Source organism: Quercus robur, chromosome 11 (assembly GCF_932294415.1).
Source record: "Quercus robur chromosome 11, dhQueRobu3.1, whole genome shotgun sequence".
NCBI classification, from domain to species: Eukaryota; Viridiplantae; Streptophyta; class Magnoliopsida; order Fagales; family Fagaceae; genus Quercus; species Quercus robur.
Window position 1 is genome coordinate 18,441,904 of NC_065544.1, and position 17,330 is coordinate 18,459,233.

At 37.8% G+C, this 17,330-nt stretch overlaps 1 protein-coding gene across 1 annotated transcript; it reads right to left on the reverse strand.

Annotated features, from left to right (window-relative positions):
- Window positions 1–312: 312 nt before the first annotated feature.
- On the reverse strand, window positions 313–5,512 carry LOC126705444 (uncharacterized). Its single transcript, XM_050404466.1, has 9 exons — window positions 5,063–5,512; window positions 4,172–4,414; window positions 3,949–4,037; window positions 3,709–3,847; window positions 2,731–2,805; window positions 2,097–2,218; window positions 1,936–2,011; window positions 1,525–1,584; window positions 313–712 (listed from the first exon to the last, which is right to left on the reverse strand). Exons 2-9 carry the CDS (start codon window positions 4,307–4,309, stop codon window positions 584–586), a joined length of 828 nt encoding a protein of 275 aa, XP_050260423.1. The 5' UTR covers window positions 4,310–4,414; window positions 5,063–5,512; the 3' UTR covers window positions 313–583.
- Between the last annotated feature and the right edge of the window lie 11,818 nt (window positions 5,513–17,330).

A 17,330-nucleotide genomic window follows, 5' to 3' on the forward strand; every position in this document is an offset into this window, starting at 1 on the left:
TAAACGTAGAAGGTCCAACGCAGAAACTGGTTAATGAACAAACAATCTATTTTTGCATCTTCCTATATATATATATATATATATATATAATCTATTTATGCATCAAAAACAGTAACTCGAGGGAAGAGAAAGATTACATATTATCATAATCTATCACTTCCAAAAGCATCATTAATCAAGTATTAAATCATATACAACAGCTTGAATTTAATTGAATCTAATTGAATATCAAAATGCCTTGAATTTTCTTTCACTCCTCCATCATTAAAAAAAAAAAAAAAAAAAAAAAAAAAAAAAACAATACCATTAGCATTCACAGCAAAATTGGATGTTTGATCATCTTCTGTTAATAATTTCCAGTAATAAACTGTATATAAAGACTATGATTTGTACAACTCGAATCATATACAACAAATTTGTTTTTGGTTTTCCCTCAATTGAGAAGATTAGAATGCATTCAATTTTCTTTTCTTTTTTTCCCCGCCTCTATCATTTGTATAGTGACTAAAATAGAATAATCCACAGGAAAAATGGAACGAGCATTAAGTCACAGAAATTAGATTGAAATGTGTAACAATATCCTTCACTGCCGCTTTGCTAATGTCTTCTTCAATCCCATAAGAATCTTCCCAAACCACATTAAGTTCATGATAGCTAGCACCGAAGGCACCACAAAGACCAAGAAATATCCGAAGGCGTGCATTTGGATCACCTGCAGAGCAAATAAAATGGCTTCACATTTCTCTCCAAAAAACTAGACTTCACATCATAACTGAACTTTTAGAAATATGACATACAAAACCAGTGGTCGAGTTTGGGAGGCAATTGGAAGATAAAAAAAATTAAAGGACAAATTTTGGTGAAGAAAAATTCACTAGGTGCTTCTTATGTTTATACCAATAGTGTATTAACTCCAAGGATAACTATTGTTTTAACTTTTAAGCATAATCTGTTAGTATTCTAAAATTGGCAAAAATATAAACAAATGAATAAGAGTTTCATGAAAAAATTGAGAGCATTTATACAAGGATGGAATTTTCCCCTATACCAATTTGACATAATTTCCTCCAAACCAGTAGGTTCTATTTCAGACGACCAGCTAATTGCGCTATTTAATCACATTAACTATTTTCTCAGTCGCCAAATAATTTTTTTTTTTTGGCAAGTGAATCACTAACAGGTAACCCCAAAAATTTTAAATAAAATAACAAATCTAGTGTCTTTTCATAATAAAATTAAAAAAATGTCCCATATTTGCACTAATTCAGAATTTAAGAAAGTTTTTATTCTGTATAGCTAATCTGAATTGGAACCTTATCTTTCCCATTCAGGATACTTCTTATTAAGTCCATGTGTTTTTCCCCTTGTCTAAAACTAGGTAAAGACATGATGGCAGCAAAAATTTTGAAAATACTATTCCAAGCACAGTCTAGTAAAATTCTTATCAGCTTGCAGGCAGTAAAAGCTCTTATTTTCAAGAATTCAAAGCCCATGAAATACGTATGCTGAGGACTTGCAAATCACCTGATCATAGTGTAAGTAAACGTGGTAAAACACATAACCAAACAGCAGAATTCTTGCAGCCTGCATTTCATAAGTTATTTCAACGGTCATTCTTTATTTAAAAAATAAAAAATAAATAAAAGCAACTCATAGTAAGAAATCTAGTAATTTTCAACATAAAAAAGGTGCTTGTGGCTGAAGTAATGCCACATTGCTGATGAACTCGAATCAGCGTATCTAAATCTGAAAAGGAGAACGCATAAGGTCACAGTTGGGGGCAACACTACTATCTGGCATCAGCACATGATTTTGTGTGCAAGCCACCACAACCAAATTATAATTTCGTTTCCCCCTATTCAGCATAGATTTTGATGGATATCAACCGGCTAATAGGGTTGTATTATAATGAAATTCAAGGGGATTTAGACTCACGAGCCATGCAAAAAATATCAGTATGCCATTGATGAGATATGCGTTAGACCTCTTCAGACCAGCCGTATCAAGATACCTTCATGGAACCAAGAAGATCTATTAAAGCAAAAACATTACAACACAAACATTACAACACATGAGAGTTTTACTTCTAAACATACCATCTCATATTGACCTCTGGAGTAGTAACCTCAGAGATGAGGATCATGAATGTATAAAGTTGCCCTTCTCCAGAAAACATAGAATAAGCTACTGCAACTCCAGAAAGGGAGTGATGGATAATCTGAAATTAAAAGATTAAAATGCCTGTAATATGGCTTTTAAATGTTCTTAAATAAACTTTTTATGATATACTGCTTTGTCATTGAATCAATTTATAAAAGCAGCATGCCTTCCCCAACTTGCTCCCTCATAACTATAACCAACCAATCCCAGTATTTGAAGTCATTAAATTCATTGACAATGAAGGATTTGACCTAGATTTAAGAAAATTGAAAATAATTGTTTAAATCCTAGGAGGCCAGGTGCGGAAAGCACAGTCATCAGACTCACTTCCATTATGCGTCTAAATCAACAGAAATACTTGGCTAGGAGCAGGGTGAAGAGGCAGATAAAAGCATTCCTCAAGGGAGAAAGTGTTCAGTATATGAGAAAAGGTGGTTTCTACGTTGAAGTATTATCAGTTAAATAAAAACACACAGCAAAGTGAAGCATAAAAGGAAGTATGGTGTGTGTGAGTGTGGGTGTGTGTGCACCTGCAAGTGAAGAGAGTGTAGGACAGACTACTGGACTTACATACTCCATTCCACCTAAAGAAGGATAGAGCCAAAAAATCATTCCAAGATCTGCAAGAAAGTATCCAACAGAGACCTGTCAAAAATCAAATACATAGTATTATATGGAGAAAAATTCTCAAAAGATTAAAAGATGCGAGTAATCAAATGTAGCAAACCCGGAATGCTTTCAAATTGTAGGAATGCAATAAGCTAAAGGGAGGTGCATCCTCAGCATGTTCCCAAAATAGGTAGATGAAGACAGCCAATCTGCTTCCCAATTTTCAGTTATCATTTTTCCTATTCATAAGGATGGCCCATTATCTTGCCAAGAGCCTTGTAGCTTAGTGGCAAGGCCTAGTCTCCTTTATGAGGAGAACCAGAGTACAAGCCACCATTCTCCCACTTGTTGTAACAATTAAATTAATCAAAGAAGAAAAAAGAATAGGGGAACTGAAGCAGAATGTAAAATTATTTCCATAAAAAAAAAAAAAAAAAAAAAAAAAAAAAAAAAAAAAAAAACCATTTTTGGCCCAAAAGCTGAACAAAAGGGGTGGAAGAAATGAAAGGCATGTCACTCTTTTTAAGAAAATAATTACAACATGTTTTGTAGGGCATCAATACATGCAGCTTTTAATTTTTACAAGCAGAGGTTGGCAAGTAGGGTTACTTATAGACATAATAGGTTGGAAGGTCAAGACTGTTTTAATTCATTATAAAGTTGCAAAGCCATGTTCTTGGCATCACCACTAACACTCATGCACAGGAAATTAAAGTTAAAAAGTCAACTACTCAATTTCTTAGTATCATTATTGCATTAATGAAAACCTGGGCAATATTCAGAAAAGAAAGATGTTGTTTCTAAGACACCTAAGCATCAAATTATTTATTTTTCCTGAATCGATTAAAAACACAATGTGCAAAGTCACATACAGAGACCGCAGCTATGTATTTTCCAATTATTTATTATGAAAATAAATTCATAAGTAAATAAACTTACCCCCAGGGCAAAAACTGACAGAGGTGAGCTTCGAAATGTAACAAGGCCAGCAACCCGCTGGTCAGAAAAGAGATCTGACCAGAACACAAAATACAAGGAAATAACTGTGATAAAAATAGCATGAATTGTGGAGATACCGCTGCCAAGATTAATTTTTTTTAATTAAGAAAAGATTGAAGCAACAAATGAAAAAGGAACAAATTAATAATAGGTTGAACAACAGGAGAGATACACACTTACCGATTATTCCACTCAATTCGTTGGATTTTTGTAAGACCATTATAACTCTTAAAATAAAAGGTACTGATTAATTGGGTAAGATCATAGCCCTGTAAAGGGGAAAAAGATTTAGAATGAGTTAATAAAGCGGTAATCACACGTACAACTCAAATAAAACAAACAGAAGATCAACTAGCTTCAGTCTTTCACAACTGAACAATAAAACAGAAAGACAAGAGTATACCACTTTGAACAATAGTATGCCTCCGAGGATGCAAGTGTAAGGCATAAAGGGATCTGCTAATAAGTAGTTCTTAGCCAGCGCCCGAGCCTGATTTTGGTATGACTTAATAGCCATAGCTGTTTTTCTAGAGACTGCCATAATAACGTACTCCTTCAACAATAATGTTATGTTATATTAGCAGATCTTATCTCCTTTCTTCTCTACTTGTAACTTTTTCTTCCGCTCTTCATTTTCCGTTCATCACTTCAATTCATTAATAAACAAGCAAGCAAGCAAGAAGTTAGCAAGCAACAACAAGAACGCAGCTACAGAACATGAACATGCATGTATAATACTAAAATTCATGATCATCCTAAAATGGTATGGAAAAACTTAGTTTAGATTCCTTAGGCCATGTTATGGATCAGACCCACCATTCTATTATGGATCTCATCAAGTTTGCAAAAATCAATTCGTTTTTATTTTATTTTATTTTTTATAATGAATCTAAAACTCTAAATTTTATCATGACATTCTAATAAGTTGTGGACCATTCATAGTTCAATAAAGTTCAACATATATTGCATGTTAAGAATCAGAATAAAACCAACTCTTTTACCTTAGCTAAGCTTACAGATAGAAATTAACATAACTTGAAAGAGCTAGTAGAATGGCTGCAATACAAATAAATGGTTAACATTTTTTGTATCGGTATCTACAAATGGTAAAATCCATAGAAGTATAAAGAAGAGCAAAAACACAAAATCAGTCATAAAATATGAAACCCATATCAGCAAAATCTAAACTTTATGATGGAAATTGAAAAAAGGGTGTGGTTGGATCAAAATGAATGACAGATCTGAGAAACATAAAAGCCCAAAAGAAAGTCAGAAACAGATGAAAAGAGCTTACCAAACAGACAAGCCAAAAATGTGATGTTGAAGGAAGAGGATCCGTGAATATTTTTATATCAGATCAGTTGCAAAGGCAGGCAGATGGGTAATTGGGAAATGAAATAGACATGAACCCCAAAACCAGAGATTGAGGAGCAACTGCAAACTGCAGATGGGGTGTTTGCTAAAACGACAGAGTACCCAAATGGTGTCGTTTACATGCCATTCCGTGTTCTGCTTCTACTTCTGTTTCTGTTGTTTCGGACTTTTGGGTGGGTTTGGTTTGGATGAGGCCTAGGCCATACGGTTTGTTATCCAATCCAATCAGATAAGGAAACCCAACAGCAAAAAATGTGATTGCCTGATTGGCATACCACCACCATGCTCTCTCTCTCTCTCTCTCTCTCTCTCTCTCTCTCTCATTCTTTATTTTTTTGGAAAATCTTCTTGGTTTTTTCTGACCAGCTGTCTCTGTGGGCTATCATAATTCACTAGCATATAACCCAATTTTTATTATAAAAATATAAACAATTAGTCAATTTTTTTTAATTTTATTTAAAAGTAGTAGGTAAACACATGCATAAGAATAGATACATTCAAAATTAAATACAATTTTTGTCATAGTCAAATTAATTTTTTTAGAAAAGTAAACGTAATTAGTCACATATTAAAATTATAACCTAAATTCAATACTACTTATGATAATTTTTTTTTCTAATTTTTAATAAGATAAAATGTGTGGTGATCTTTGTTGTGTGGTGATTTTTATTGAGTATATGTAATTGGTTTTTTTTTTAAAAAAAAATATTATAGTTCATTTATATTATATTCTTAGTATTTTGCACTCATTAAATCACTAGACACAAAGATTAAAAAAACTTAAATGGACACATGACACAAACTTAAGTGGATAATTATGATATGGTCCTCACATAAATTTAGACACATTTTGCAAAATTGGATTCTAATTTCAAATTTTAATGGAACTTTCTCTGATTTTTACTTATTAATAAATATATAGATTATATAATTATAATAAATAATAATGTTCACTTCGAATTCGAGAATATTAGATTCAAGATACATCTAGAGTCTGTTTAGATATCATTTATTTGCTGAAAACTGAAAATTTATTGCTAAAAACACTGAAGTAAAATAAATTTTAAATATGTAAATAGTGCTGTGGGACCCAGAAATGTATGGTTATGTGCGTTTTTGGCTGGGTCGTGAACAATTCAAATTCTAATTGAACTTTCTCTGAGTTTCACCTATTAATAAATATATAGATTATATAACTATAATAAATAATAATGTTTACTTCGAATTCGAGAATATTAGATTCAAGATACATCTAGGGTCTGTTTAGATACCGCTTCTTTGCTGAAAATTGAAAATTTACCGCTGAAAACACTGTAGCAAAATAATTTTTAAATGTGTGAATAGTGCTGTGGGACCTAGAAATGCATGGTTATGCGCGTTTTTGCGTTTTTAGCTAGTTTGCGAACAGTTCAAATTCTAATTGAACTTTCTCTGAGTTTTACCTATTAATAAATATATAGATTATATAATTATAATAAATAATAATGTTAACTTTGAATTCGAGAATATTCGATTCAAGATACATCTAGGGTCTGTTTGGATACCGCTTATTTGCTGAAAACTGAAAATTTATTGTTGAAAACATTGTAGCAAAATAAATTTTAATGGTATGAATAGTGTCATGGGACCCAAAAATGCATGGTTATGAACGTTTTTACGTTTTTCGCTGGGTCGTGAACATTGCCGTGGGACTCAGCCAAAAATGCAAACGCATGCCTAATATAATTTTGAGTCAGGTCAAAATTTTATATATATATATATATATATAAAACTTTTGTGAATAATTAATAACTAGTATTATTCTATAACAATAAAATAAATAATAATAACTAGTATTATACCCGTGGCTTGATCAAGAATTATGTGTAAACTAAAGAAAACATGATTTTTTTTTAATTTAATTAAAATTAAAATTAAAATAGATAACAAAATATAAAATAATTTTTACTTTTTTTTTTCTTTGAAGCGAAGTAATATTTTACTTTAAGTTATATAATGAATCCATGTTATTGTGTAAGATTAAGTTTTTATAAATAAAATAAAATTATATATAAGTCCAAATTAATTGAATGGAAGATGGTAGATAACTATGTAAGTAATATAAAAGGAGATGCCTAAAAAAATATAAAGAGAGTTTGCATAGTAATATATTAAACTTTAAAGCTCAAGTAATTACAAAAAAAAAAAAAAAGGTAATCACCACCGTGTAGATTGAAGAATTTCACTATTAAATCTCACATTTTCTTTATACTTAATATGCTCACCAAATTTCCTGTTAGTGGTGGCAGTCTCATTAGATTCATGGAGTAGGTGGTGGTGATGTCATATATTGTGGTTGTTGATGAAAACTGGCGGTATCAAGCATCAACAAAAAATACCTGTTTTGAGTGAAAGAAAATTTTCCCTATTTCGATTGTGAGAAAGTCTTTTACTGTCTATGCTATAATATCCTTCCAAAGAAACTAATGCTTTGAGATGCTGTCTAAAGATTTAAAAGGCTAGCTTTGTTCATATTAAACCTGGTAATCACAAATTACAATAGCAAGTAAGCAAGCCCAATATTTTTATTGAATTTTGAAATTGTGTAAACATAATAAGCAAGTGCATCCAAGTCCTTTAGAAACAAAATTAGAGCGGCTAAGATGAGCCTTTTGCTATCAAGAAAAATTCCAATATTATTGATAAAATATTTGGAGTAGCTATTTATTATTGATAATATTCTTCGCCCGATTAAGAGAAGAGGATAAAAAATTAGGGATTTACTAATGTATGCCCTTAAGGCATATATTAGTGAACCATTTAGGAAACCTTTTATAGAAAAATGTAAAAATAATTTACTGTTTTGACAACTCTTTTAATTTCTCATAATAGCTTTTTTTAAATAAATGGTTAATGTATATACTCTAAAGACATACATTAACCGGATTCAAAAGACTAACCTTGTTGCAAATAAGTGTTGACTATTAGTCTTGAATCCTTTTTATCATTTTTCATATATTGTATTACGTTCTGCCATTGACATTTTCTAAGAAAAGGAGGTTGGATGAGATATGTCTTTAAGGTTTCATCAATACAGCCGAACCTTTATTCAATCATGGGTCCCACATGGTAAGTGACATTTTTTAATATTATAACATATTTTTTTTTTGATGACATATTGTGATGCACTTAAGTGAATGAATATGATGACATGTAGGGTTATGGATATCTTGTGGATTTTTTAATAGTGTATGTTAAAATCTGCGACATTTGGATTTTAGGCAATTGCTTTTTTTATGAACCTTAGTGGCGGAAAAAACAAAGAGCAAATGTTATGGTGGGAAAGTGGTACCCTCCTTTTTTTTTTTTTTTTTTTTGGATCGAAACGGGAGGTTATATTTATTTATAGGCAAAAATGCAAAATTGACCCTCTAATTTTTAACTTTTGTCATTTCAGTCCTCTAACTTCCAGTTTTGTCATTTCAGTCCTCTAAGTTTTAATTTTTGTCAATGTTGTATTCTATTAGGTCTCAGTTACTTCTGTCGTCAAGTTTGACCATTTTTAAAATAAAATAAAAAAATTTGTAATTAAAAGAAAATTAAAAAAAAAAAAGCTGAAAAAAGAAAAAGAAAAAAGAAAACATGGAAGGTTCGCCCTTTCAGTTTCCATCCTCAGCCTCCTGCCTCCCCGTTCTCTGCTCTGCTCTGCTCTGCTCTGCTCTCTCTCTCTCTCTCTCTCTCTCTCTCTCTCTCTCTCTCTCTCTCTCTCTCTCTCTCTCTCTCTCTCTCTCTGTAGCATACCAAAAATACCCGTGACCAAAACGAAGTAAACTTTAACCCTGATAAAATGATAAAACTTAACCCAGCTCTAATTAAACCCACGGCAAAGTAATATCCTCACTCCTTAGCCAAAAAGCCCTGAACAGATTCCACAGCTTCTCGAATCCAGCCTCTCACATCGGCCACCACCAGCGGGGTTTTTTCTGGCCGAACTGTAGATGGTTTTGGGCTGGGTCTAGGTTAGGTAAAAAAATTGAGTTGGTTTTTTGTTTTTGGTCGGGTCTAGGTTTTGTTTTTAAGATGGGTCGGTTAGGATCATCTTCACAAGCTAAAGAAGGTGGGTAACTCAAATGGAGCTGTATTAGGTTACCTTCTGTGAGCATGGGTCGATGGGCTTGGTGGTGCTGTGCCAGATCACGACCGTCGATGGGATTGCGGCTCTCTTTGGTGTGGTATTTGCTTTGGGGTTTGTTTGTGTGTTATGGGTTGGTTTGTTGAAATTTTGAGGTTTGGTGATTGTTTGCTTTGAAGCATATGCATATATGATGGTGGATTTGAGAGAGAGACTGATCTTGAGAGAGAGATTGAGATTTTTCCGTTTTCCGGTTTTGATTTCAGGGGAAGGGGAACAACGTCGTTCCCTTTACATTTTTTTTTCTTTTAATTACTAAAATTATTTAAAAAAAAAAGAAAAAAAAAGGCCAAACTTAACTGAGGAGTAACTAATACCTAACAGAATACTACACTGACAAAACTTGAAACTTAGAGGACTGAAATGACAAAACTCAAAGTTAGAGGACTGAAATGACAAAAGCTGAAAGTTAAAGGGTCAGTTTTGCATTTTTGCCTTATTTATAATAGCAATTCATACAACAACATCATCCTCCGGCCATCAGGTACAAAGTCTACTACTCTCGAGGCCGGCTAAATCCCTTACTATAAAGTGGTATACAAAACTAGGACATTCATGGTAGATCTTCAAAAGCTGCTATTGTTGGGTACCCCGTTCCGCTAGGGCATCGGCACATCCGTTGGCTTCACGATAAATGTGGCATGCTCGAACCTCCCACTCCTGCCCCATAAGGCTCTTGCAATCACAAATTAAAGGAAACACATTAGGAGGATAATTAGACGTTCCCGTAGTTAACCAGGATAAAACTGTTGTTGAGCTGGATATATTTGAACCCCAGTTCCCACGCCAATAGCGTATAATTGCTCCAAATTCTGCTATATTATTAGTTGCAAACCCCATATTTAGAGAAAATCTAGAAATCCATTCCCCAGAGCTATTGCATAGTATACCTCATGCACCAGCCATTCTTGGGTTACCTATAGAACTGCCATCCATGTTAAGTTTTATATAGGGTTCCCTTGGTACTTCCCACCTAATAAGTTGTGGGGTCTTAACATTAATGGGTCTATTAGAACCGGTTAAGAAAAAATATTATGGAGCAGCTTGCACAATTGTATATACTATACGATGTTGGGAATAAGACTAGTTCATAAATCTGGCCCTCGAGAGGTTAGGGCTTTTTATGCCCTCAATGAGATTTGTGGTCTGGATGCCGAGACCGTAAATAGATTCAAGGATAGGTTTCAATTTCCGTCTAGGGTTCGTGTTCGTCTACCTAGGGAAGAAGATAGGGCCTGTCACTTTTTTCCAGGCGAAATATGCTTTTACGAGTCAACCTTTACCTGCGGGCTTAGGCTCCCCATCCACCCGTTCCTGATGGAACTTTTAGATCACTTCGGTATAGCTCCCGGGCAGCTCATGCCTAACTCGTGGAGGATCGTCATCAACTGTATGCAAATATGGTTGGCCTCCAACGGGGATATGATCAGGATAGGCGAGCTCACCTACCTGTATCGTTTGAAAGAGTCTAAGGAGTAGGTGTATTATGAATTAATCCCTTGGGAAAGAAAGACTAGGATCGTCAAGGGATTGCCCACGTCATTCAGGTATTGGAAGTCGCGCTTTTTCTTTGTGTCTGGGGACGACTTTGAGACTCAATCCAGCAGTGATTGGGGTGATATCCCGAGGTTGCTTCGTCGGTGGGGAACCCCGACCTTAGGTGCGTCAGTATTTCTTCCCGTCGTTTCAATTTTGCCAATTTGGAGGCTCTGGTCTTGCTAACTTCTTTGTTTCTTTGTTTGGTATAGCTAAGAGACGACCTGGACTGAAGAGTCGGTATAAGGAACGCATAGAGACTGCGATCGGGTACGCTGAGACGATTGAAAGCTGGGACGAACTGGTTGACCCCCGGTCTCTTGCATTTTACAACCTTGGTCCTGACCCGTCTCCTTTCGTTCTTCGTCAGCTTGGCATTGAAGGCAAAAAGAGTAAGTTTTAACTTCGTCAATGCTGATTCTTCTTATGTACACTTAAGCAATTTTTGACAGACATTTTCTTCTTGCAGAGATGACGACAAAATTCAACAAGGATATGTACGCAAAGATGAGATCAAAGAAGGACGAACCCCTGTCCAATCTGGGGAAGAAGGCTGTGCGAGTCACCGGGAAGGGTCCTGCATCCATCCCCCTTAGTATCGTTCCTTCCATAGCTTCCGAAACGACGAGGACTGCCTCCCCGACCATTTCAATAGAGGAGATTCCTACTCCCGGCTCCAAAAGGCCGCGTGTGGCTGGCAAAGGGAAGGAGAAGACTGCTACTCGTTCATCCACAATATGGGATGATGAGTCATTAGCCGTAGAAAGAGCTCATGAGGTCGTCACTTCAGCGGACTTGAAGGCTCTCTCTGACTTGTCCTTAAACGATGTGGCCTCTCGTCATGTCCACAAACTCGTCCAGGTATGGGATTCTTCCCTCTTCATCATTTTTTTTTTTTTTTTTTTTTTTTTTACAGACGACTTCATAATTCCCTCCAGGTGTTGGGAGAGAGCCTCCATATTACCGCTGAGTACCTCACACAAGGGGCCAAGGTGGCGTCTCTGACAACCTGGATGGAGGCCTTGGAGAAGGAGAACTCTGACCTGAGGACGAATCTGATCACTTCTATGGACGAGGCAACGACATTGAAGGAGAAGGTCAAAGTGCTGGAGGACGACCTCAGAGTTGAGCGCGGGTTGACTCACGAGAAGGACGAGCAGCTTCTTGCAGCCAAGGAGAAACTTATGACCATCGCTGCTCGATCCGTGGAGGCTTTCCAGACCACTGACGAGTACAATACCGTGCTCTTCAGTTGGTATTTCAAAGGTTTTGAGCTTCTCCGGAGGTATATGATCAAGCATCCTTCTGGAGTCAACCTGGAGAGTCTGGATTTGGAAGAAGTTGACAAGGAAATGGCTCTGGAGGAGGCGGCTTCATCTTCTGCCCTTGGTGATGATGCACCTGAGCCTGTTGGTGACGTATCGGCCAGTGAAGGCATAGCTGATGCCTGATTTAATACTTAGAAATTCTCCCTTTTGTTTTATGGTGGGCGCCCGTCTTGTTTTGGGCCTTTTCTTTTTGTAAATCTAATCTCAAAACAGTTAATTTTATTTTGAAAACAATGATAGTGGCCTAGTGGTTATGGGCTTGAATGAAGCGTACTTACTTTTCCTCTAGATGTTTTGATTTACATCCGTCTACAGCTTTTGTGCTTTGTTAATCAGTTGTTGCATCCTGTTTTGATTTGATGTACTGCACTCTTTTTTTCGTCAAATAGACTCCTGCCACTTGCAACTGCTAGGGGGTACTGCCTGGGTGGCTTGTGTCTGTCCAGGCGGACTCTTGTCCCTTGTTTTTTTTTTTTTTTTATCGTCAGTAACTTACATCCGTCAAGGCGGAATCTTGTTACTTAGTTTTTTTTTTATCGTCTGTAATTTACATCCGTCAAGGCGGAATCTTGTTACTTAATCTTTTAACCATCTTATTATGGTCGTCAGTAACTTACATCCGTCAAGGCGGAATCTTGTTACTTGTCTTTTAACCGTCCTACGATGGTCGTCAGTAACTTACATCCGTCAAGGCGGAATCTTGTTACTTGTCTTTGTGAGAGTGCTTTTTTCTTTAGCATACAGGCCCAAGGATCCTGGGCCAAATAGTTGTGTTTTGGTGGACTGGGCTTGGTTCACCGCAGCTAAATGGGGGCTGATTACGAACCAAGTTGTGCGCAAGTCACATAAATCTCCTCAAGGCAAAAATGCGATTCCTCCCCGGGCGTACTGTCGTGGAATCCCGGGATGTACTGTCGTGGGATCCTGGGACGTATTAGGCCTGTAAGAGCCCAGAATCTCTGGTTTTGTGCACTATACAATCTTTCTCCATGCTTGTTATGCAATGAAGTTTTGTCCTTTCCTTTTACCTTTATAGGTCCTACACAAGAACAACTATACAATGCACATATCTTCAAATAATTGTTAGTTTCTTAGATTAGGATATATATATATATATATATATTAATACATATACATATATGTAAATGAATTTCATAAGGATGATTCAGCCACGAGGATCCTGGCCCCAATTCTCACAGACTTATGCTTTTGCACAAGACTTGTGGGATTTGGAACTCAAGTCTGAGTGGCTTTGCTTGGGCAGGGACTCAGCTTTACAAGCAAGAATATATATGTATTGAGCAACAAGATGCAGTAAAGAAATATGCAAAGTAATTGTTAGAAATTCTCAAATCAATATGAGATATTTCATTATTTTTCTTGATTGTGGATTACAAATGTGCTCACTAAGACGTGATACAAGGTTCAAATAAGCTCAAAAATTACAGACTTTGATGGCTATTCAAGCCTCTAAGACTTGCAAAGTTTGAATCCTTTTGAATCCAAGTATGTGCTATAGTGGCTGTTTCTGGGATACCGGGAGACATTCCTCTGTTTTTCTTAAATTTTACAGAGTTCTAATGACTCTGTTTTTTATATTCTTCCTACTGAAAATCCTCCCCCCTTCAACATGGGTTTTCTCTTCCTTTTATAGCGTGTTTTCTAAGGTTCTGAGGTACTAGTGATTTCTCTCTTTTGCCCCTCAGAGCTCGTGCTGTGTCATTTTCTTAGGAGCTGGTCTCTTCCCTTTTTTCTCATGGTTTTCATCTTTTAATACTGTTTCTCTAAAAGTCACTTGCTGACTTTCCGTTCCGAGGCGTCCTAGCCTTCAATCTCTCTTCCTTCAAGATTTCTCACTTTTCAGACTCAGCTGCGGTTGTATTTCCTTGCTGTCATTATTCCCAAATAGTTGGAATCTTTTACTGCTGGGTTGAAAGTTCTCTTCCAATTGCTTCTACGTATGATTTTCTCATTCATGGTTCCTTGTGGTACAGCTCCTTTGTTCATGAATGTTTGCTTTATACTTTCTGATTCTTTGCTGCACCACTGGGTACTTGAGAAGGACATCTCTGTTCTTCATTTCTTGTATTTCGTGGTACCTTTCTTGAGTTGTCTCAATCCTACAGTAGCTGTCCTGCATTACCTGAGGATCCCGGGCGTCTGGCAGCCTCTGGGTATCCCGGCCCTTTGGCAGCCTCTGGGTATCCCGGCCCAGTTCTTTCACTGAATTTTGCTGGACTTTTTAATGACCTTTTTGCTGGAAATCTGAACATAAATAGGGCCTTAATGTTGATTCTTCTTGTTGCTTGAATTGGGCCTTCTTTACTTTTCATGGAATGTGAAATTTTAGCCTTCAACAGTCTTTTAACCATCCTACGATGGTCGTCAGTAACTTACATCTGTCAAGGCGGAATCTTGTTACTTGTCTTTTAACCGTCCTACGATGGTCGTCAGTAACTTACATCCGTCAAGGCGGAATCTTGTTACTTAAATTTTTAATCATGGTTGTTAGTAACTTACATCCGTCAAGGCGGAATCTTGTTACTTGATCTTTTAATCATCCTATGATGGTCGTCAGTAACTTACATCCGTCAAGGCGGAATCTTGTTACTTGATCTTTTAATCATCCTATGATGGTCGTCAGTAACTTACATCCGTCAAGGCGGAATCTTGTTACTTAGTGATTTATAGACCTCATGATTGACCAGTACTGCCTGCGCAAAAACATCAGAGGAATAATACTTTTATTAACTTCAAGAACGAATGCATTCGTGTATTACATTTACTCATGGTATTTCTTTAAATGCTCAATATTCCAAGGACGAGGGAGCTTTTGTCCGTCCATAGTTTCCAGATGGTAACTTCCCTGTCTAGAGTAGTGAACGACGCGGTAAGGCCCTTCCCACGTAGGGCCCAGTTTCCCTTGAGTAGGGTCTTTAGTTGCTATAGTGACTTTGCGAAGGACGAGGTCCCCTATATCCAGTCGCCTGAGTTTAACCCTCTTGTTGTAGTACTCGGCCATTTTCTTTTGATACTTTGTCATTCTACTGGACGTATTGTCTCTTACTTCATCCAAGCAATCCAGGTTGAACCGCAGTTACTCGTCATTGAGTCCATCTCTGAAAGTTCCTCGTCTGATGCTTGTTACTCCAACTTCTACTGGGATTATTGCCTCTGTGCCATAGGTAAGCCTAAAGGGTGTCTCTCCTGTTGGGGTTCTGGCTGTAGTCCTGTATGCCCACAGGACACTAGGTAGTTCTTCTGGCCAGGCACCTTTTGCTTCGTCCAGCTTGGTTTTGATTATCTTGAGCAGCGTCCTGTTCGTTACTTCCGTCTGTCCGTTTGCCTGGGGGTGTCCCGGGGATGAGAACTGATTCTTGATCCCGAGGTCCGAGCAGAAGTTTCTGAAGCCTTGGCTGTCGAACTGCCTCCCATTATCAGATATGATCGTCAAGGGAATCCCGAACCTGCAGATTATGTTTTTCCACACGAAGCTTCGGATCCGAGCCTCAGTGATGGTTGCTAGGGCCTCTGCTTCAACCCATTTTGTGAAATAGTCAATAGCAACTAGAAGGAATTTTACCTGACCTTTACCTTGGGGCAGAGGACCGACGATATCGATTCCCCATTGTGCGAATGGCCATGGGGAGGATATGGTCGTCATCTTCTCCGCTGGAAGCCGTTGTACATTCCCGTACCGCTGGCATCTGTCGCACCTTCTGACGATGTCAGCAGCATCCCCCTGCATGGTTGGCCAAAAGTACCCTGCTCTTATCACCTTGTTGACTAGGGATCTGGAGCCGGCATGGTCGCCACAGACTCCTCCGTGTACTTCTTCTAGGATGTATTTGGTCTCATCCTCGTCAATGCACTTTAGATAAGGCATAGAGAAGCCTCTCTTGTACAAGACGTCATTTAGGATCGTGAACCTGGCCGCTCTCTTTTTGACCTTTCTGGCTTCGTCAGTATTCTGAGGTAGGTGCCCGTCTCGGAGGAAGGATATTATGGGCGTCATCTAGGTGTCTGTGCTCTGGATGGTGAGCACCGCCACCTCTTCAATACGTGGGTGTTTCTGGATCTCTATTGCCATGTCTGTGCTCATCCTTCCTGCTTCTGATGACGCTAGTTTCGATACTTCGTCAGCCCCAATATTCTGGTTTCTTGGTATCTGGACGAACTCCACTGTGTCGAACTCCTGAGTTAGTTGCCTTGTCAGTTTAAGGTATTTCTGCATCCTTTCTTCCTTTGCCTCGTACTCTCCACTGATCTGTCCGATTACCAGCTTTGAATCACTCTGGATCAGCAAATTTTTGGCACCAAGAGCTTTCCCAAGCCTCAAGCCCGTCAATATTCCTTCATACTCGGCTTCGTTATTGGTGGCTGGGAACTTTAGTTGAACCCCATATTTCATCACTTCTCCGTCGGGGGTGGTTATGACGACCCCTACTCCCCCTCTCTTTTGGGCTGACGAACCATCTGTCTGTATTGTCCATTTATCAGCTTCGTCTGTAATTCCATCTTCATCTGGAAGAGTGAATTCAGCGATGAAGTCAGCCAGAGCCTGTGCCTTGATAGCTGTTCTTGGATGGTACTCGATGTCAAATTGGCTGAGTTCGATTGCCCATTGGACCATTCTCCCTACTGCTTCTGGTTTGTTCATTGATTTCTTAATTGGTTGATCCGTCATCACAAGGATAGGATTTGACTGGAAATATGGCCTGAGCTTGCGCAAGGCTACTATAAGTGCAAATGCAATCTTTTCGATCCTTGGGTACCTGAACTCAGCTCCTTGAAAGGCTTGGCTGACGTAGTACACCGGGAGTTGCTTCTTGCCTTCTTCTCTAATCAAGGCTGCGCTTACTGCCGAGGCTGACACCGCCAGGTACAAGTATAGGTTCTCTCCTCCTTTGGACGGGCTCAGGAGAGGTGGACTGCTCAGGTATTGCTTCAGCTCTTGGAACGCTGCTTCGCATTCGTCGGTCCAAGCAAAAGCCTGCTTCAGGGTTTTGAAGAAGGGAAGGCATTTGTCTGTGGCCCTAGAGACGAACCTGTTTAGAGCTGCTATCCTGCCTGTGAGTTTTTGTACATCTTTGATGGTCTTGGGTGAGGCCATGTCAATGATTGCTCGTACCTTCTCTGGATTTGCTTCTATT

Excerpts from the sequence above, each read along its gene's own strand:
- LOC126705444 (XM_050404466.1), bottom strand. The coding sequence starts at position 4,309 with ATGGCAGTCTCTAGAAAAACAGCTATGGCTATTAAGTCATACCAAAAT. Across the intron at positions 2,219-2,730 it reads CTTTAGGTGGAATGGAGTAT|ATTATCCATCACTCCCTTTC; the intron begins GTAAGTCCAGTA and ends TTTTAATTTCAG. Across the intron at positions 713-1,524 it reads TTTACTTACACTATGATCAG|GTGATCCAAATGCACGCCTT; the intron begins GTGATTTGCAAG and ends TTTGCTCTGCAG.